The sequence below is a fragment of the Xenopus laevis genome, chromosome 9_10L (genome assembly GCF_017654675.1).
Source record: "Xenopus laevis strain J_2021 chromosome 9_10L, Xenopus_laevis_v10.1, whole genome shotgun sequence".
Taxonomy (NCBI): Eukaryota; Metazoa; Chordata; class Amphibia; order Anura; family Pipidae; genus Xenopus; species Xenopus laevis.
The window spans coordinates 8,861,684-8,884,282 of NC_054387.1; the positions used below are offsets into that span (position 1 = coordinate 8,861,684).

The window sequence follows — 22,599 nt, forward strand, 5'->3', positions numbered from 1 at the left end:
TTGACCCAGGAATGCAATTTTCAGAAAACATGGTGGTTTGCATACTTGGTTTTTGTACTTTGCCCCCTGCATCTCATGGTAGTGATCATGCCTAATGAGCACCACCATCACCGAACGTTTCATGGTTACATTACATGACACTGTATAAAGTAAACCTTTCTTATCACCACCATTGCTTTATGGTTAGTGGAATATGTTGATCAACATCAGAAACCAACAGAATACCAATATAATCGCTGTTCTGGTCTCCTATTGTTTGGCCTTGATGGACCACACCAAGTCAGATGATCTAGGGTCTGATATAGGCCAAAACTACCCAGAGAGACAACTTTTAAATATTAGTAATTATTAAATATCAGCAATATTAAAAAGTTTAAGAAGTCGTTTTATTTAGGAAAATTTTACTTTACCTGGGCAGAAGGCGAGTCTCTATTTGACCCAGTTGTGACACTGGGTTCTGTAACCACCTGGTGTGGACCACACAATCCAGAAGAGTTATTGATTATGTGTAGTTGCTGTTGGTGAGGAGGTGTAAATGGCTCTGGATTTAGATTCCCTGAAGGAGGTGTGGTTAAAATATTGGGTTGGACATCGGTGAGGCATAAGAAGCTGATACGCTTGGTGGGGTCAACAACCTTCTTGGAATTGTGGAAGGTTCTCATTGGAGCATGCGTGCAGATGTCCTCAGGTTGTTCCTTTGGATATGTGTGAATTGAGTCTAATCCTGAGGCTCCACATACCAAAGGGAGGTCTGAAGGCAGAGATTGGGTTGAGGATCTTGGCTGTGGGGCACTAACATGCTGGGCATTGGTTGGTGGAAGAGTATAACTTGAATGGATTTGCGGGACTTTGGTTAATACATCATTTACATGGATCTGTGGTACAACCACTTTTGGTTGGACATTGTTGGAGGTGACCCTAGGCACCATGGCAGATGGCAGGGTATTGGTAGCAGCAAGCTTTGGCATGCAGACTTTGGGTAGGGTGTTGCTTGTATTGATGCATGGCACCTTTGGTGACTGGGCTTTGCTGGCACTCTCCACATCTCTTGAAGTTGTTGCATTACCAGTAATGGTCGGCTGGATATCAGAAGACGGCAGGGGGAAGTTGGCACTCACCTGCGGGTTTGGTGGTAAGAATTTGTAACTGTACTCATTACTCGGCACAGCTACCTGCACGTCCTCTAATGAATCCTTGTAGGGCTGAAAACCATTGAATCGGGTCGCAGTCAAGGGCAATGCTTTGACATATTTGGCCGGTATATAAAACGGTGTTGCATTCTTATCAAGGCACACGTGCCACCAATGCTCATTAGTCCTCTTCAGAAGAATGTACCTCTCGTTGGGTTTTATAGAGATAATCCTCCCATCCTTAGACGAATACTCAAAGGCGTGTTCCACCAGCACCAGCTCCTGTTCTTTAGATCCAGCCGACTGCATCCCGACCTTCAAGGCTCTGGCAAAGAACAAAGAAAATGTTACAATGACGCACTTATTAGGTCTATCCATGTAGATTCAATATCCACTTACTGACACCGAATCGGGGGAAACAGGTCTCCATTGAGTTTCGGATAATAATCTGATCTCAGCATGTCAACATCCAGAGCTGAGGAGCTGTCTTTCTTGGCATGAAGAAACCTGCATACATATCTCACATAGTCTGAATTCATCAGGAGGGGGAAGCCAAGGGAACATGTGTATTAGACAAGAGGAATATTTACTCCATCTGTCTTCTACAACAGTTCAACCACCACAGGGTGGACATGCAAGATCTGATCATAATCGGCATGGCAATAACAATGGAAAGTTAACCTTACCTACCCAGGCTCAGGATTCAGAGCATTAGAAATGAAAAGCAAAATGAGAGCTTATCCGCTCCAGAGTAGAAGGGAAATGACGGATCATCCTCTCTTTTAGCAGAATCTAATAATGTCAGTGTTGTGAAAACAAATATTTCCAGTTGGGCTGCAACTTTCCTGATTCAAAACACGGAGAAGAAGAACCAGGGATAAAAGAGAAACCTGGAAATGGATGAGTCAGAAGGTTATAAAATGAGGGAGGGACCCGAAAGCCTACCAGGCAGAAGATAGAGGAAAATGTGTCATGGACAATTCCCTTCAATGTATTCATACCATGTTACTGTTCTTTATCACTGATAACGATAATTTGTTAATGGTTGGCTGAAAGGTGGAAGTTGGTGATGGACATTAGTATTTTTCCATCCTTGGTTCCAACATCACTACTAGGGCCTTGTGTTTGCCCATAACCTGTACAGAGAGATCCCATACAACTATGGCAGCATAGGAATCCTCTGTACTAAGCACAATTCAGCAGGAACAGTCCCCTAAGTTTGCTCATAGTCTGTACAGAGAGATCCCATACAACTATGGCAGCATAGGAATCCCCTGTACTAAGCACAATTCAGCAGGAACAGTCCCCTAAGTTTGCTCATAGTCTGTACAGAGAGATCCCATAAAACTATGGCAGCATAGGTATTCCCCTGTACTAAGCACAATTCAGCAGGAACAGCCCCTAAGTTTGCTCATAGCCTGTACAGAGAGATCCCATAAAACTATGGCAGCATAGGTATTCCCTGTACTAAGCACAATTCAGCAGGAACAGCCCCCTAAGTTTGCTCATAGTCTGTACAGAGAGATCCCATAAAACTATGGCAGCATAGGTATTCCCTGTACTAAGCACAATTCAGCAGGAACAGTCCCTAAGTTTGCTCATAGCCTGTACAGAGAGATCCCATAAAACTATGGCAGCATAGGTATTCCCTGTACTAAGCACAATTCAGCAGGAACAGCCCCCTAAGTTTGCTCATAGTCTGTACAGAGAGATACCATGAAACTGTGCCAGTCTGAGTATTACCTTTAAGTTTGGCATGAAAAGTTTTTGGGCACAGTCTGTGTATTATGAAAGATGCTAAACATAGTTGACTAATTACCCTTATGGCATCAGTATATGCAAATCAGGATAATTGCACTGCAGGTTGGAATGTGTGATGATTCAAGGAATGACACAAGGCTATATTTGAGCTGCTGGTAATTTGAGTCAATATCAGTGTCAATTATAAGGTGATGTCTTGGCACTGTACGTTCTGTATTATTTCCACTACAGATTAATATAGCCAGGCAGTTTGCCAATATTAAAGAAGGTTCAGCTTTCAGTTAACTTTTAGTATGTTATAGAATGACTAATTCTCAGCAGCTATTCAACTGGTCTTCATTTTTTCCTTTTTCATAGTGTTTGAATTATTTGCCTTCTTCTTCTGACTCTTTCCAGATTTCAAATGGGGGTCACTGACCCCATCTAAAAAAACATACGCTCTGTAAGGCTACACATTAGGGATGTGCGGGTCGGACTTTTGCAGAGTTATCTATATGATTTAACAGAAAAATGGCAATGGTAGGAAGGCAGGGTACTGGGAGGTGCAGTATAAGGACCAGTATAAAAGCTCCTGTAAGGGCTCAGAGTCTGCCTATTTAGATACAGGTATGGGATCCATTATCCGGAAATCCGTTATCCTGAATTAGGATAGGCCATCTCCCATAGACTCTATATTTTTTAAAATGATTTCTTTATTATCTGTAATAATGAAACAGTTGCTTGTACTTGATCCCAACTAAGATATAATTAATCATTTTTGGAAGCAAAACCAGCCTATTGGGTTTATTTCATGTTTATGATTTTCTAGAAGACTAAGGGCAGAGTAACATGTGGAGATTCAGTCGCCCGGCAACAAATCGCCTCTTCTTCGGGTGACTTATCTCCCTGAACTGCCTTCCCGCCGGCTAGAATCTAAATCGCCGGCAGGATGGCACTTGGAGCGATTAGTTTTCTCGATTCTACCCGGCGGGAAGGCAGTTCGGGGAGATTAGTCGCCGGGCGACTAATTCTCCCTGAATCTCCACGTGTGTCTCTGCCCTTAGGGTATGAAGATCCAAATTATGTAAAGATCTATTATCCAGAAAACCCCAGGTCCCGAGCATTCTGGATAACAGGTCCCATACCTGTACTTTGTGTGCACAATAGGACAGCACGGCTACTTCTACATGTGCCCCAATAACCCTTCTTCTCACTGTTATTCTTTCTTCTCTCTGTCCGTCCTACTTTTTCCTGTTTTTCCTTCTGTTTAGGAGAGACAACCCAAGAATGTGGCGCTCACATCCAGCACAGGAAAGCGCAGAGTTCCGGTGTGTCACTGGTAGAAGAGTGCTCAGTCTCTGCTGCTGCCATACTGATAACAATAATGAGTCTGACCCGCACAGATAAACCTTTATTGCCCACGCACTGTCCAGTCTGTAATTCAAATACAAATATACAGCCACGTCTTCTGTGTTCTCAGTCATAAATCACAGCAAACCGCACACTCAATCTCTTTATCCGTCAGTCGCCATTTAAAGGGTTCTTTCGGCATGGCATCTTTTTCATGGAAAGTATATTTTTATTTTATTTTGCTTATTTCCCATTCTATTCCCAATTGAAACCATAGAAATCCAATGAATTTTATAGATTATCTTTCTATTTAGGCCCTCTCCAACTCTATGGGGATTCCATGCAATAGCATGGCTATTGCTCTGATTCCAGGTCTATAAATCACCGTTTTAAAGGGTTTGTTCCCCTTTAAATAAATTTTTAGGGGGTTATTTACTAAACTCCGAATGCAAAACTCATGAAAAACAAAAAGATTTTTGCCCGAAAACTCTGGGGTATTGCACGAAACCCAGCGCACAACCAGAGGATGGAAAAGTCTGAATAAAATAATCGGGCATCTCAGACCTGTTGAGGTCGCATATAAGTCAACGGGAGAAGTCCCAATGATTTTTTTGATGTGCGCTGGGTTTCGTGCAATACCCCCAAGTTTTTGGAGTTTTCGGGTAAAAAAGCATAAGAAAGTTTTCAGGTGAAAAATTTGAAAAAATTATAAAAATCTGATTTTTTCCTGCAAAGCAAATTTTTGGGAAAATGTTATAATGTAAATAAATAAATTAAATTTAAAATTTAATAATAATGTAATTGAATCAAAATTTTATAATAATTAATAATAATACATAAGCGTAAAAAACCCAAGCGGATTTGATCGTAATTTGTAGCAGAAAATGTTGAGATAAAATCGGACTTAACCACCTCGGAAATCGAAGATCCAAATTACGGAAAGATCCATTATATGGAAGCCCCCAGGTCCTGAGCATTCTGGATAACAGGTCTGTGTGTGTAAAATGTACCCCCTACTGTAGTTTATAAAGATATTATAAGTCACCGATACAGGTCACATAACTCCGAGGTGACTTCTGATATCTTTATAAATTTCTAGTAGGGGGTACATTATGCATTATAATCTACATTTTGTGGAGGGGTCGGGCGTCGAAATTTTGATTGCCGGCGGCCGTTTTGGGCGCACCAGCGTCCGTTTCGGACGTGCAGCGTCGAATCCCGAGGCGCTGCATCAAAATTCGGCGGCCTGGGGCCCCTGTTGTAAACGGCGCGTTCTGACGTCAGAACGCGCCGTTTATAAGGATATAATTTACAGTCTGGTCCCATAGGGATATATATATTCCCATAACAATTCAACCCAAATGTTGCTGGATATATATTTCCATCGGTTCTAATTTGAGATGTGGCAGTTTACTCTACACACGTGACAACTATACGGATGTAGAAAACTGTCTAAAGGGCAGAGCGACCTGCATTTCTGATTTTTTTTACAAGATGCCCAAACAATGCCGCTTTCTTAATTACAGAATTAAAGGAAGAGTTATTTGCCTTTGTGTTTTGCCTTCTAAAATACAATATGGTTGCTATGGTTTGTGACACTTGGCAACCAGTGTCCCAGTCTACCCATTAGGGCAGAGACACACGCTGCTATTTCGGGAGATTAGTCGTCTGAAGAAGAGGCACTTAGTCGATGGGCCACTAAATCTTCCCGTGTGTGTGTGTGTGTCTGCCCTTGGAGTGATTATTCATTCAAGGCCACTACAAGCTACTTACATCCAGTACTGACATTAGGGAGGCACCTAACTTATCTTATCATACTGTACAAATCAGATACATGGGATGTATTATAATGTAAACATTGAACAGTGTGTGTGTGTAGATGTATTCAATATGGAAGCAGACTGCACTGAAACCTAGACATGCATTGTTCATTTAAATTTAAAAGGGTGGTTTACCTTTAAGTTAACTTTTAGTATTTTAAAGAATGGCCAGTTCTAATCAACTTTTCAAATGGTCGTCATTATTATTATTTTTTTTTTTTTTTAATTATTTGCCTTCTTCTCAGCTCTCGCTGGCCCCATGTAAAAACAAATGCGACAAATCGCCTCTTCTTCGGGCGACTAATCTCTCCGCAATGCCTTCCCACCGGCTAGAATCTAAATCACCGGTGGGATGTCACTCGGAGCGCTTTGTTTTCCGAAGTCACCTGAAGTTTCCTCGTGAGGCAACTTTGGGAGACTTCAGAAAACGAAGCGCTCCGAGTGCCATCCCGCCGGCGATTTAGACTTCCTAGAGGAGCTTACAACTGCAACCCCCTAACACAGACATAGGGTGGGCTTCATTTGAAGTCAAAGGGACACTTGGCAGTGCAGGAGGCTGATGTACAGTATATTGATCTATCACAGGATATAATATACATCCGTCTATCACACCCCAAAATAAGTAGGGTTGGAATGTGCTGGTGAGACATCAACAAAAAAACCCAGTGGTCCCTGCTGATCCAGACCCGATCCCTACATGTCCCTCACTGTCACTCCCAGCTGCCCTCTCTCCCCCAATCAGAGCAAAAGTAAAAAGCAAATGCAGCGGAATTGAAATGTGGGTCTTTACCTGTTGCCCTTCACCGATCAAGCACCAAAGGAACCTCCGACGTCCTCTTCATTTCTTCCTTTCCCACAATTCCACAGGTCTCACGTCTGTCTCTTACGTTTATGGGGTGCTGCCAACGGTCAATAAAGAGATGGGTTTGTAGGGAAAGGCTGTGCCAGCCAATCAGGAGAGAAGAGGCAGGGAAAATCCTTTAGTATAAGTAGAGAGGAGAATTAGAACAAGTAGAGAGGAGAATTAGAACAAGTAGAGAAGAGAATTAGGACAAGTAGAGAGGAGAATTAGTACAAGTAGAGAGGAGAATTAGTACAGGTAGAGAGGAGAATTAGTACAGGTAGAGAGGAGAATTAGTACAAGTAGAGAGGAGAATTAGTACAAGTAGAGAGGAGAATTAGAACAAGTAGAGAGGAGAATTAGTACAAGTAGAGAGGAGAATTAGTACAAGTAGAGAGGAGAATTAGTACAGGTAGAGAGGACAAATAGTACAGGTAGAGAGGACAAATAGTACAAGTAGAGAGGAGAATTAGTACAAGTAGAGAGGAGAATTAGTACAGGTAGAGAGGACAAATAGTACAGGTAGAGAGGAGAGAATTAGTACAAGTAGAGAGGAGAAATTAGTACAAGTAGAGAGGAGAATTAGTACAGGTAGAGAGGACAAATAGTACAAGTAGAGAGGAGAATTAGTACAAGTAGAGAGGAGAATTAGTACAAGTAGAGAGGAGAATTAGTACAGGTAGAGAGGACAAATAGTACAAGTAGAGAGGAGAATTAGTACAAGTAGAGAGGAGAATTAGTACAAGTAGAGAGGAGAATTAGAACAAGTAGAGAGGAGAATTAGTACAAGTAGAGAGGAGAATTAGTACAAGTAGAGAGGAGAATTAGTACAGGTAGAGAGGAGAATAAGGACAAGTAGAGAGGAGAATTAGTACAAGTAGAGAGGAGAATTAGTACAAGTAGAGAGGAGAATTAGGACAAGTAGAGAGGAGAATTAGGACAAGTAGAGAGGAGAATTAGTACAAGTAGAGAGGAGAATTAGAACAAGTAGAGAGGAGAATTAGTACAAGTAGAGAGGAGAATTAGTACAAGTAGAGAGGAGAATTAGTACAGGTAGAGAGGAGAATAAGGACAAGTAGAGAGGAGAATTAGTACAAGTAGAGAGGAGAATTAGGACAAGTAGAGAGGAGAATTAGGACAAGTAGAGAGGAGAATTAGGACAAGTAGAGAGGAGAATTAGGACAAGTAGAGAGGAGAATTAGGACAACTAGAGAGGAGAATTAGTACAAGTAGAGAGGAGAATTAGTACAAGTAGAGAGGAGAATTAGTACAAGTAGAGAGGAGAATTAGTACAAGTAGAGAGGAGAATAAGGACTAAGTAGAGAGGAGAATAAGGACTAAGTAGAGAGGAGAATTAGTACACGTATAGAGGAGAATAAGGACTAAGTAGAGCGGGGCATTGCCAGTCGTGGGTTTTAGTGGTTCCTCTGTAAGTCTGTGCCAGTGTCTGTGTAATCCCTGGGCTGCAGCAGATGAAACAGCGCGGCTGTTGTGTGTCAGCGAGAGACACCAGGTCTGTTGAGAGGCAGGTCTAAGAGACTGTGTTTGTTACTGGTCTCAGCTTCTCTGCCTGTCTCTCTCATGTTTCCTGTTCAACAATATCAAGAGCAAAACGCTCACATTCATTCTCACTTCCTCGCTGAGCCGCACACAGAAAAATCCGGGAGCCACCCGCACACTTGCAAACCTGCGGCTAATGATAAATGAATTCTCTCAAATTAGCCATAAGCATATTCAGTGGTCATTTGGCTGAGGTGAAAGTGATTGCTTATTGACCCCAAGCAGAGCAGACAGTAACCCTTCCAACACTTTCCTCTTGTCTCTCTCCTTATATATTAGGCACCTATCTAGTGTTACCAATCCCTATTTCTGTAGGGAAATGAGAGAGAGCAGACAGTAACCCTTCCAACACTTTCCTCTTGTCTCTCTCCTTATATATTAGGCACCTATCTAGTGTTACCAATCCCTATTTCTGTAGGGAAATGAGAGAGAGCAGACAGTAACCCTTCCAACACTTTCCTCTTGTCTCTATCCTTATATATTAGGTACCTATCTAGTGCTACCAATCCCTATTTCTGTAGGGAAATGAGAGAGAGCAGACAGTAACCCTTCCAACACTTTCCTCTTGTCTCTATCCTTATATATTAGGTACCTATCTAGTGTTACCAATCCCTATTTCTGTAGGGAAATGAGAGAGAGCAGACAGTAACCCTTCCAACACTTTCCTCTTGTCTCTCCTTATATATTAGGTACCTATCTAGTGTTACCAATCCCTATTTCTGTAGGGAAATGAGAGAGAGCAGACAGTAACCCTTCCAACACTTTCCTCTTGTCTCTATATATTAGGTACCTATCTAGTGTTACCAATCCCTATTTCTGTAGGGAAATGAGAGAGAGCAGACAGTAACCCTTCCAACATTTTCCTCTTGTCTCTCCTTATATATTAGGTACCTATCTAGTGTTACCAATCCCTATTTCTGTAGGGAAATGAGAGAGAGCAGACAGTAACCCTTCCAACACTTTCCTCTTGTCTCTGTCCTTATATATTAGGTACCTATCTAGTGCTACCAATCCCTATTTCTGTAGGGAAATGAGAGCAGAGCAGACAGTAACCCTTCCAACACTTTCCTCTTGTCTCTCTCCTTATATATTAGGCACCTATCTAGTGCTACCAATCCCTATTTCTGTAGGGAAATGAGAGAGAGCAGACAGTAACCCTTCCAACACTTTCCTCTTGTCTCTCTCCTTATATATTAGGCACCTATCTAGTGCTACCAATCCCTATTTCTGTAGGGAAATGAGAGAGAGCAGACAGTAACCCTTCCAACACTTTCCCTTTATGTCTGTCCCAGGAACCAGTAGACAAACCATGCCGGTGTACAATAGTCAAACTACCCTCCGCCCGTCAGTATAATTTATTTCATTATTTGCCCAACAGTGTTATAAAGGGACTGATCCAGTCAATTTTGGGCATCCAGACGTTTGGTGCCAGACTAGACTGTAGACATGGATGTGCCAAATCTCTGTCTCAAGCATTTCTCGCATTCCTTGCTCTGCCAGGCCGTTCCACTTTTCCACTGTATCCACATTCTTATTAAATACTCACTTCCTACTGTTAAGCCCTTCATTATTACATGTATGTATGAGAATAATACAAGATGATTCCCAACAATTTATTTAGGATTTAGCCTTTTCTTTGGATTTGGGAAATAATTAAAATAAATACCACATATTCTTCCCCTTGGGGCAAACACAATGTCTATAGCCTTTATTTAAAGTAGGAATTCATATCGCAGGGCTCCCCAGCCTTGTCAGAATTGCATGGGAACTGTAGTTTGGCTATAGTCAAATTCTCTTTGTTATATCACTTGTGTATTATATGGGATAATGTACCCCCTACTGTAAATGATGAGGATATTAGATGTCACTGAGGGGTTGTTCTGTGACCATATAAAGGCACAAGGCTGCAGGCTGAGTTATACAGGGAACTCTGAGTATCACTTATGTATTATAAGGGATAATGTACCCCCTACTGTAAATGATAAGGATATTAGAAGTCACTGAGGGGTTGTTCTGTGACTATATAAAGGCACAAGGCTGCAGGCTGAGTTATACAGGGAACTCTGAGTATCACTCATGTATTATAAGGGATAATGTACCCCTACTGTAAATGATAAGGATATTAGATGTCACTGAGGGGTTGTTCTGTGACCATATAAAGACACAAGGCTGCAGGGTGAGTTATACAGGGAACTCTGAGTATCACTTATGTATTATAAGGGATAATGTACCCCCTACTGTAAATGATAAGGATATTAGAAGTCACTGAGGGGTTGTTCTGTGACTATATAAAGGCACAAGGCTGCAGGCTGAGTTATACAGGGAACTCTGAGTATCACTCATGTATTATAAGGGATAATGTACCCCTACTGTACATGATAAGGATATTAGAAGTCACTGAGGGGTTGTTCTGTGACTATATAAAGGCACAAGGCTGCAGGCTGAGTTATACAGGGAACTCTGAGTATCACTCATATATTATAAGGGATAATGTACCCCTACTGTAAATGATAAGGATATTAGAAGTCACTGACTTCCTTGGGCCTGTCAGTAAAAGGGTAAGGAAGCTGTGTATTAACCCTAGGGGTTTCCTAGATCTAATTGAACAGATATAAGAAGAACCCAAAAACCTAGTATGCTTGTGTTGCTTTTAAAGTGTGTAAATAGAAGATATGGGCCTGCAGGAGGATGATTTAGGGGGACACCCAGTGAGTGATGGGAAGGCTGTCAGATGTGCGGAGTGTACAGTTGGCGCCTGATGATGAACCTCTTTGTGAATCCCAAATGCTTTTATTTGTATTTGCAGCGTCTGTGCAAAGCAGCCGCACACTTCCTGCCATTGTGCAGAACTGAGCAGCACCAGCACCCCCACACTTACCCACTCAGGATACAGTGCTGACCTCATTGAGTACACATGTACAACCTCATACTATGCTATGTGATCAGGGCACCAATGGGAAGTGAACTATTACACATTACATAGACTACCAGCATGCCTCTTTTTGCTGCACTACAACTCCCAGCATCCCCAGCTGTCAGCGGTTGATGGGACTTATAATGTAACAGCAGCTTGAAGGATGTGGTCAGCCGAACCGTTAGTATCTAAGGAACGGCGCAAACTCTTCATTAATTCATTGATCTGGGGTTTTAAATTATTTACTTTTCTCATCCAACTTGCTGATTCAGACAGCTGTTGTTTTCTTCGTTAAAAGGGAGGTTCACATTTAAACAGTATGTTATAGAATGGCTAATTCTAAGCAACTTTTCAATTGGCCTTCATGTTTTCTTTTTTATCGTTTTTGAATTATTACTTTCCAAGCTTTCAAATGGGGGTCACTGACCCCATCCGAAAAACAAATGCTCTGTAAAGCTACATATTGAATGCTACTTTTTAATTACTCATCTTTCTATTCAGACCTCTCCAATTCATATTCCAGTCTCAAATCAATGGTTGCTGGGGTAATTTGGACCCTAGCAACCAAACGGCTAAAATTGCAAACAGGAGAGTTGCTGAATAAAAAGCGAAATAACTCAAAAACCACAAATAATAAAAAATGAAAACCAAATACAAATTGTCTAAGAATTTCCCTCTCTACATCATACTAAATGTTCATTTAAAGATGAACAATAGTGATGGATGAATTTATTCGCCAGGCGCAAATTCGCTCATTTTGATCGCGGCTAACAAATTCACCAAATTGCTGCGAAAATTCCCCGACAAATTTTTTTGATGCCAGCGACAATTAACGGACGCCCATTGACTTCAATGTCGCAGACGTCGGAATTGTCGCTGGCGTAAATTTTGACGTCCGCGAAAATTCGCGTTTTGTTCATTTTTCCGCCCGAAACAGGAAAAATTCACCCATCACTAGTGACCAACCCCTTTAGGGTATTGAAATCCAAATTACAGAAAGGCACCTTACCTGGAAAACCGAAGGTCCTAAGCATTCTGGATAACAGATCCCATTTCCGTATACACTATAAATCCTGTGAACTGCAGGACCTTAGAGATATTTGTTGCTGCTGTACCTTCTGTACCTTTTCTTTAGGTATGAATCCATCCTGCCAAAATATTTCTTCATCAGTCGGATTTTCTTTTTTAGTTAAGGCCCTTATTCATATTGATACATGGTTGCTAGGGTAATTTGGACCCTAGCAACCAGATGGCTGAAATTGCAAACTGGAGAGCTGCTGAATAAAAAGCTAAAAAACTCAAAAACCACAAATAATAAAAAATGAAAACCAGTTGCAAATGGTCTCTGAATATCACTCTCTACATCATACTAAGGGGGTCCGATTGTATCTCAACATTTTCTGCTACACACTCAGATCAAATCCATTAGGATTTTGTACGCTTATTTATTATTACATTTTCCCCGAAATTTTCTGATTCTTCCATCCTCGGGTTTAATAAAAATTCATGTTATTTAATTTCTATATTAAAAAAAAAAATCACAAATTTTTCGGGATTTTTGCATTCCGAGTTTAGTAAATAACCCCCTAACAGTTCACTTAAAGGAGAACAACCCCTTTAACTCTAGTCTGGCACTTAAACCATCTGCAGGTTGTTATATTCCCTGATGCTGTTAAAGGAGAACTAAATCCTAACTAAAGAAGTAGCTAGAAATGTTGTACATGATGTTTTGTGCTTCTGTACCTGCCCAAGGCAACCACAGCCCTTTAGCAGTAAAGATCTGTGTCTCCAAAGATGCCCCAGTAGCTCCCCATCTTCTTTTCTGCTGATTCACTGCACATGCTCTGTGCTGCTGTCACTTACTGAGCTTAGGGACCCACTCACAATATACAGTACACATAGAATAGAAATGTCACAATATAAGGCTGATTAGTAATTAATACACATAATTACTACATGGCAGCACAGAAACCAGTGCAATTAGCATCAGAATTTAATAATCAGCAAACCTGTAGCATCAGTTTATATTACAGCCAGGGAAGCTCATTTTCTGTTGGTTTGCAGAAGTCCTGGATCATTGCTGCTATTGACAAGCTGAAAGTTTAGGCTGGTGCAATAAGTTCATTATGTAAAATATGGCATTTTTAGCCCTATTCATTGTTTGGAGTTACTTTACCTTTAAACAGAAAGTGAGCTGTAGAAGTAATGGTATGAAGGTCACTGGCTTTACACACCCAAATGGTTGGCCATTATGTTTCAGTTAATACAAATAGCAAGTGGAGTCGAGTAGGTTTGTATATTGGATTATACTCACGTCTGTGGCTGCAGAGGGAAGTGTAGAATTTTGGCTGGAATCCTGTTTATTGTACTTGGCTCCTCGGCCCTCTGTTCATAAGGCAGGTCCGTATGTTCATTATTGATAAATGCCTTGTTCTGTGTTGGTGTTTCCGGCCCTTTAAGTCGAAACGTTCACCCATACCAGCAATGGAAGAATCCGACGAATTCGAGGTTTTTTTTTTTCGGGCTCTAAAATATGTTCTGTAACATAAAAAGCAGCTGTTAGAAATGACAGGCCCAGCAGGTTCACTAGATAGCAGGTTATGGTAGAGTCCTGCGCGGGCCCATTTTTTGGAACCCAACCCGTACCGGCAACCTGCAACCCGGCATTTTTACCAGCTTGGACCTGCAAGTACCTTATACGCAACCCGGACCCGCGAGCCATCAAGAATCAGGAAGTGCTGTCATTGTTAAACGGAAGTGACATCATCGGAAGTAGGCGTGATCAGAAAAATTTAGTAAAAATCGATATTGAGAAGACCCGCAGCAAATTCGTGTCTGACAAGTTTATTCGCCCATCACTACTCTATAGGGAACGGTTAGTTCTTGTTAGAGAGCCCCAGGGAAAAAAAGAGCTTACAGATTTCTTTATTAAAGAGTGGTTCACCTTTTACTTTTAGTATGTTATACAATGGCTAATTATAAGCAACATTTCAATTGGCCTTAATTTTTTCTTTGAAATAGTTTCTGAATTACATGCCTTCTTCTTCTGACTCTTTGCAGCTTTCAAATTGGGGGTCACTGCCCCCCATTGTAAAAAACAAATGCTCTGTAAGGCTACAAATGTATTGTTATTGCTACTTTTTATTACTCATCTTTCTATTCAGGCCTCTCCTATTCATATTCCAGTCTCTTATTCAAATCAATGCATGGTTGCTAGGGGAATTAGGACCCCAGCAACAAGATTGCTGCAAACTGAAGAGCTGCTGAAAAAAAAGCTAAAAACTCAAAAACCACAAATAATAAAACATGAAAACCAATTGCAAATTGTCTCTCTGCATTATACTAAAAGTTAACTCAAAGCTGAACAACCCCTTTAAAATAAAGCAGGACAAATCAACCCCCGGCCCTTATAGTTGTTACTGAACTACAAATCTCTGCCCCTTCAGCAATCGCTGGGAGTTGTACTTCAACAACAATAGAAGAATTGTGGGTCATCACCCTGTCTTACCTTACACAGGTGGGAGTCCTGCCAGGTTCTTGGTCGTTATAGGAGGCCTGAAAAGGTTTAATATTGGACCCCAATGAGGTGGGAATTACAGGAAAATTGGTTTTTTTTGGCCCTTTTCTATTTAGTTGAAAGGGGCTACTTCCTAGAGAAGTGATTTCTAATGGCAGAACATACCTACTTTTAGTATATTATCAAATGGCTAATTCTTATTGGTCTTCATTATTTATTTTTTAGGTTTTTTTTCTTCATTTTTTGCTTTGTTCTGCTGACTCTTTCCAGCTTTCAAATGGGGGTCACTGACCCCATCTAAAAAACCAAATGCTCTGTAAGGCTACACATGTATTCTTACTGCTACTTCGTCTTACTTGTCTTTCTATTCAGGCCTCTCCTGTTCATATTCCAATTCTATTACTCAAATTAGTGCATGGTTGCTAGGGGAATTTGGACCCTAGCAATCATACTGCTGAAAATACAAATAATAAAAAATGAAAACCAATTGCAAATTGTCTCAGAATATCCCTCTCTACATCGTACTAAAAGTTAACTCAGAGGTGACCAACCCCTTTAAATGAATGAGCCCTGAAGACTGACATTGCAGGCCACTGGAGAACATAACCAGCTGGAGGGCTGCAGTTTGTACATCCCTAATGCCTATCATGAAATGATACACCGGTCTGGCTGAAACTGCCCATTCTCAGAAGGAAACGGTGTGTGACAGTTGCCACATGTTTTAGAAGGAAGTGGGAGTTCTGTGATTCGAAGAAACGCCAGTGACTTGGCACTAGCTAAAAATACATAGGAAATTCTCTGCTTTCAGATGGTGTCTTGCAACAGTCACACAGGGTGGAGGCAGCCTCACAAACTGGATTCCATTTTGGCCCTAAATACATAGGGCCACATTGCACTGATCCGTCCAGACATGGCTCGGCAGAATTCCGATCATGCTCTGGCTACGATTTGTTTAATTTAAACCATACCCACGGCAATACCAGTTTAGTACCAGGCAGGGAGGGCATTCTGTATATATATATATATATATATATATATATATATATATATATAGATATATATGTATATCTATATATATCTATCTATATATAGATATCTATATATATATCTATATATCTATATATCTCTATATATCTCTATATATCTCTATCTATCTATATCTATATATATTATATATAGATATATATAGATATATTTATATGATATTATTGCCTTATAAAGTCAGATCAGCAGAGCTCATATTTTTTGGATTTCCAGATGTTCTTAATAACTGCGCGATATTTGTATGTCATAAAGTAGTCTATCCAGATCCCTCTCTGAGAGTTGGATGTCTCTCCTTTCCTTGGGCAGTGTATTTTCATGTAAGAACTCAAATTGGATTGAGCTGATTACATTTTTCCTATGTTAGAGACATGTGCGGATATATTTTGGGTGCATCAGACAACTGCTTGAAATGGATTTTCAACAATATTTCCAATAGAATCAGTAAGTATTCACTGGGACAGAATGCTCTATTCTACAGATAGCTAGAATCTCAGCCATAAAGCAGGATAGGACTGCTGCTTACAATGGGGATCAGATAGGATCTGTGCAGCCTCTGGGACAGAATGCTCTGTTATACAGATAGCTAGAATCTCAGCTGCCATAAAGCAGGACAGGACTGCTGCTTACAATGGGGATCAGATAGGATCTGTGCAGCCACAGGGACAGAATGTTCTGTTATACAGATAGCTAGAATCTCAGCTGCCATAAAGCAGGGCAGGACTGCTGCTTACAATGGGGATCAGATAGGATATGTGCAGCCACTGGGACAGAATGCTCTGTTATACAGATAGCTAGAATCTCAGCCATAAAGGAGGACAGGACTGCTGCTTACAATGGGGATCAGATAGGATCTGTGCAGTCACTGGGACAGAATGCTCTGTTATACAGATAGCTAGAATCTCAGCTGCCATAAAGCAGGACAGGACTGCTGCTTACAATGGGGATCAGATAGGATCTGTGCAGCGACTGGGACAGAATGCTCTGTTATACAGATAGCTAGAATCTCAGCTGCCATAAAGCAGGACAGGACTGCTGCTTACAATGGGGATCAGATAGGATCTGTGCAGCCACTGGGACAGAATGCTCTGTTATACAGATAGCTAGAATCTCAGCCATAAAGAAGGGCAGGACTGCTGCTTACGAGGATCAGATAGGATCTGTGCAGCCACTGGGACAGAATGCTCTGTTATACAGATAGCTAGAATCTCAGCTGCCATAAAGCAGGACAGGACTGCTGCTTACAATGGGGATCAGATAGGATCTGTGCAGCGACTGGGACAGAATGCTCTGTTATACAGATAGCTAGAATCTCAGCTGCCATAAAGCAGGACAGGACTGCTGCTTACAATGGGGATCAGATAGGATCTGTGCAGCCACTGGGACAGAATGCTCGGTTATACAGATAGCTAGAATCTCAGCTGCCATAAAGCAGGGCAGGACTGCTGCTTACAATGGGGATCAGATAGGATCTGTGCAGCCACTGGGACAGAATGCTCGGTTATACAGATAGCTAGAATCTCAGCTGCCATAAAGCAGGGCAGGACTGCTGCTTACAATGGGGATCAGATAGGATCTGTGCAGCCACTGGGACAGAATGCTCGGTTATACAGATAGCTAGAATCTCAGCTGCCATAAAGCAAGGCAGGACTGCTGCTTACAATGGGGATCAGATAGGATCTGTGCAACCACTGGGACACAATGTTCTGTTATACAGATAGCTAGAATCTCAGCTGCCATAAAGCAGGACAGGACTGCTGCTTACAATGGGGATCAGATAGGATCTGTGCAGCCACTGGGACAGAATGCTCGGTTATACAGGTAGCTAGAACAGAGTCAGGCAAATGCTACTTGCACAGGAAAGTGTTGTGGTTTGGTGTAGTTAACCGTTAACCCTGCTGAACCCAGCTGAATCACTAAATCAAGCTTGCTCGCTCAATTGCAGGAATTTTCACCAATGTCGTTTTAATCTGAGCACATAGGTGCACGCAAGGCCACAAAGGCACGGGGCTAGGGCGGCAAAATTTTAGGGGCAGCATCCCTAAGGGGCACTGGGCACTCAAAGCTCCACAGTGCTCCAGTGCTTGAAAGTGCGCTCGTTCACACACACGGAGCCGGCGCTAGGACCAAGCAGCGGCGGCAGGGGGCGGCATACAAAAAGAAGCCGGCAACTGGACCATCCGGCCATAGGTCTGCCTACCATTAAAGTGAAGGATAATATACTTAAAGGGGACCTGTCACCCCAAAAAAATATTCAAAATTCTATTTTATCACATTACTCAAGCAACATGAACTTTAATTACACTATATAAATGATTTGAATCTTGCTTTCTTCAGTCTGGGAAATAATAATTATAACAAGTAGGCAGGAGCCATTTTGTGGACACTGTTATAAAGACAAGTCTTGTATCATCTCAGAATCTTGTTTGTGCACCAGAATGGGGGACCTGATGTCCATCCCCATGTCCTGGTTACACAATTAAATGGTTAATTGAAGTGGGGGAATGTGGGGAGAGCAGTGACATGTAGGAAGTGCTGAATGGAAAGTGAAAGTAATTGTCTGCCCCGCCTCTATGCCCAGGGCATAGAGGAAGGGCAGACAATATTTGATTGACAGCTGATATTTTTAAATGAGTTTACAACAGCTACGAATGCTTTAATAAAAAGTAGAAATTGGATTTCATGTTTAATTTGAAAAGGACTTTCATTATACAGATGTGTGTGTCTGGGTGACAGGTCTACTTTAAAGTAACAGTAACACCAAAAAAAAAAGGAAAGGTAAAAAACAAATAAAGTTGTATATATTAAGCACACAATGGAGAACTACTTACAAGAATTGTGCTTTATAGTCTTTCTCTTCAGCTGTATTCAAAGATCGAAGTAAAAAATGTTGCTGTGTGCATGTAATACAGAAGACATCCCTCTCGCTAACAAAACCAGCTCTATTAGGGCTCGCACATGCGCAGAAGAGATTCTGACAGCCCTATGCATGCGCACAAGGATCTTGTGGCTTCCCTGTGAAGCGATGACTTTGCGGTCACATGATGCAGCCGTTCGTCATCGTTGACCTCTGCATTCCTTTTTCCCCATTGCTTGGTAACAAAGGGAAGCTTTGAAGCTCCTGTGCAGCGAGCGAAGAAGCTGAGCTCAAGTAAATCAACCCAGCATTCGGGTCTGCAGTAATATATGATTAATAATGGAAAAGACACAATTTAAAAACATGCCTTTTAACTAGATACTATTTTAACTAGATACTGCGTCCTGTATTTTTCTTTCAACATCAGTTGGACAATGCACGCTTGTACGTTTGCATCCCCGGGTGCCAAAGGAAGCGCAGGTCGGAAGTGACGCGGCTATATGAAAATGGCGGCGAAACTTCAGAGCGCTGCCGCACAAAACCAGTATCAATATTGCAGTTTTTAATGTTTCAGGAGGGGACCTGATGGCAAACACAATGAAGTAGGTGTCGTTTTTTAAGTTTACTTCTCCTTTAAAGTCTTTTAAATATCATGTACTGTTGCGCTGCACTGTTAAAACTGACCTGTTTGCTTCAGAAACACTACTATAGTTCATATAAACAAGCTGCTATTTAGCAATACCGGAAATTTAAAAAAGGCTATATTATGTTCTACAAAGCTTATCTGTTATCTACTGTGTATCCTGTGCTTGAATGGCTGCCCCCATGGCTACACAGCAGCTTGTTTATATAAACTATAGTAGTACTTATCTGTTATCTACTGTGTCTCCTGTGCTTGAATGGCTGCCCCCATGGCTACACAGCAGCTTGTTTATATAAACTATAGTAGTACTTATCTGTTATCTACTGAGTATCCTGTGCTTGAATGGCTGCCCTCATGGCTACACAGCAGCTTGTTTATATAAACTATAGTAGTACTTATCTGTTATCTACTGTGTATACTGTGCTTGAATGGCTGCCCCCATGGCTACACAGCAGCTTGTTTATATAAACTATAGTAGTACTTATCTGTTATCTACTGAGTATCCTGTGCTTGAATGGCTGCCCCCATGGCTACACAGCAGCTTGTTTATATAAACTATAGTAGTACTTATCTGTTATCTACTGTGTATCCTGTGCTTGAATGGCTGCCCCCATGGCTACACAGCAGCTTGTTTATATAAACTATAGTAGTACTTATCTGTTATCTACTGTGTATCCTGTGCTTGAATGGCTGCCCCCATGGCTACACAGCAGCTTGTTTATATAAACTATAGTAGTACTTATCTGTTATCTACTGTGTATCCTGTGCTTGAATGGCTGCCCCCATGGCTACACAGCAGATTATTTATATAAACTATAGTAGTGTTTCTGAAGCAAACACAGCAGTGTTACCAGTGCTGGGCAAAACTGCATTATATTTTTATTACTTTAAAACGCTTTAATTTTTTTGATGTTACTGTTCCTTTAATAACACCAATTTCCGCCTGTTTCCATATAAGTCTATGGCAGCCGACAGATGTCTATAAATCAGTCCTGCCGTACTGGATCCTGGTACCCACCCGCTTCCAGCTCCAAAATCTTTAATGGTCATTCTTGCTCCAATAATAACAAAGGGTCGGTTTTCCACGTTTAAAAAGAAAGTTATGAAGCTTTAGATTTTATTTTAAGAATAATTTAGATACAAGACATAAACAAGGGATTTCAACATAAACATTATGTGGTTATTAAAAAGGAGACTGTTACACACACACATATATATATATATATATATATATATATATATATATATATATATATATATATATATATGCTAAAAGTGATTTGGCACATACTGAGTTACCCTGTGTAGGTAGAAGAGCTTACTAGACTATGACGAGGTCCCTTTATCTAGGCTTTTCAACGATGTCAGATTCACATCTCCCAGCATCCTTAGCAAGCCTACTGTTTACACCAGGAAGAGGGAGACTTCTCATCCGGATATCTCTGATGTCATTTATCCACAGAAAAGGCTGACGGAGAAAGGCACATGGTTAGAATTCAAATCGGAACAGCCAAGACGCACGATAAAGGGGTGATTCACCTTAAAATTAACTTTTAGTATGCTATAGCGTGGGCAAGCCTTAACAACTTTTCAATTGATCTTCATTATTTATTTTGTATAGTTTTTGAATGATTTGCCTTTGTCTTTCTAGCATTCAAATGGGGGTCACTGACCCCATCTAAAAACAAATGCTCTGTAAGGGTCTGGCCACATGGGCAGATTCGGACAAATCTCTTCTTCTTTGCGGCGACTAATCTCATGAATCTGGTCAAACCCTAAAGTTACACATTTATCGTTATTGCTACTTTTGAATACTCACCTCTCTATTCAGACCCTCCCCTATTCATATTCCATCACCAATCAATGCATGGTTGCTAGGTTAATTTGGACCCTAGCGACCAGATGGCTGAAACTGCAGAGCTGCTGAAGAAAAAAGCTAAATAACTCAAAAACCACAAATAATAAAAAATGAAAACCAATTGCAAATTGTCTCAGATTATCCCTCTCTACATCATACCAAAAGTTCACTTAAAGGACAACAATCCCTTTAACGCTTCTGTACTGAAGAGACAACATTCAGCAAGATAATGCACAAAAATACAAGTTTTTGTATGCAGAATGGTAAAAATTTAACTTATTTCCAAAGCGAAGTTGAAAGAGTTAATCTGCCGCTCACAGAACATGGTGTATGGGTCTCAGCTGTCCTGCAGAGCCCTCTAAGGATCCAGGTAGGTTATTCTTGGCTATGACTGGGTTCTTTAAAGGAAGACCGAGAAAAAGCACAGGGTTATCTGCAGTACAAAGCATGAGAGTGTAACATAAGGAACTAAATAAGAACCAAGCCTTAAAAAAAGCTATAAAATGCTACACATATTTTGGGGTACAGTATCAGCCCAAGTCTCTGAAGATGCTCCCAGTACCAATGGCTTCTACAATAAAACAATCCTCATTTTCTTTATTGTTTCAGATGATCCTAAGCTTAGACTTTAAAAGGAGCGCACTGAGCATGTGCAGAGCCACTGGCACACAAATGGCCTAACCAGACAACTTTAAAGGCCTTGATCATTCCTGTTAAAGGGCTGCTGAACCTCTGGGCTGGTATTTTAAGTCTATTATATAAAATGCAGCATCTTTAGGCCTTTGTTATCCTTTAAATAGGACATACAGTATGATTCTGTTTTTTAAGAGCAATACGCAATATTTACTAAACTCTGAATGCAAAAAAATCACAAATTCATCGAGTGCATGTTTTTGTCCCCTACGTTAGATTTCCAACCTAATATCAGTTGCAGATATGATCAGATATGGGCAAAAACCATGAAGGTAGAGTTGTCTGATCCATTAAGAGCCCATTGACTTCCATCTGTAAATTTTCTATATTTATGTAAAATGCAAAAAAAAGCGAATTCTAATTTAATGCTAACAAATCTTCAAGTGCAGATTAGGCCTAAAATACACTAACCCCCATATGTAATAAAAGGCACTAAGTTTGCCCAGGAGCAGTAACCAATAGCAACCAATAAGAGGTTTGCTTTTAAACAGGTGACCAGTAAATGCTGCCTGCTGATTGGTTGCTGCTCCTGGGCAAACTTATGGGCCTATGTAATAAAAGTAGGGGTGCACCGAATCCAGGATTCTATTTGGGATTCGGCCAGGATTATGCCTTTTTCAGCAGGATTCGGCCAA

General features: G+C 41.0%; 1 protein-coding gene and 1 long non-coding RNA gene across 4 annotated transcripts in view; both read right to left on the bottom strand.

Annotated features, from left to right (window-relative positions):
• arhgap27.L (Rho GTPase activating protein 27 L homeolog) overlaps nt 1–7,126 on the bottom strand; it is a 58,899-nt gene extending 51,773 nt beyond the window's left edge. The window contains exons 1-2 of one of the 3 annotated variants that reach the window (XM_041575964.1): nt 6,831–7,126; nt 411–1,455 (exon numbers count right to left, since the gene is read on the bottom strand). In XM_041575964.1, coding sequence (XP_041431898.1) covers nt 411–1,439 — 1,029 coding nt within the window. In that variant the 5' untranslated portion in view covers nt 1,440–1,455; nt 6,831–7,126. Of the gene's footprint in view, nt 1–410; nt 2,096–6,830 lie in introns of those variants that run through there. The other 2 variants (XM_018234915.2, XM_018234914.2) reach the window with 2 other exon arrangements.
• A 5,243-nt stretch (nt 7,127–12,369) lies between these two features.
• Nucleotides 12,370–21,324, bottom strand: LOC121398158. Its single transcript, XR_005964134.1, has 3 exons — nt 20,736–21,324; nt 13,670–13,893; nt 12,370–12,503 (listed from the first exon to the last, which is right to left on the bottom strand). It is a non-coding gene; the product is annotated as an uncharacterized LOC121398158 (long non-coding RNA).
• Nucleotides 21,325–22,599: the final 1,275 nt, after the last annotated feature.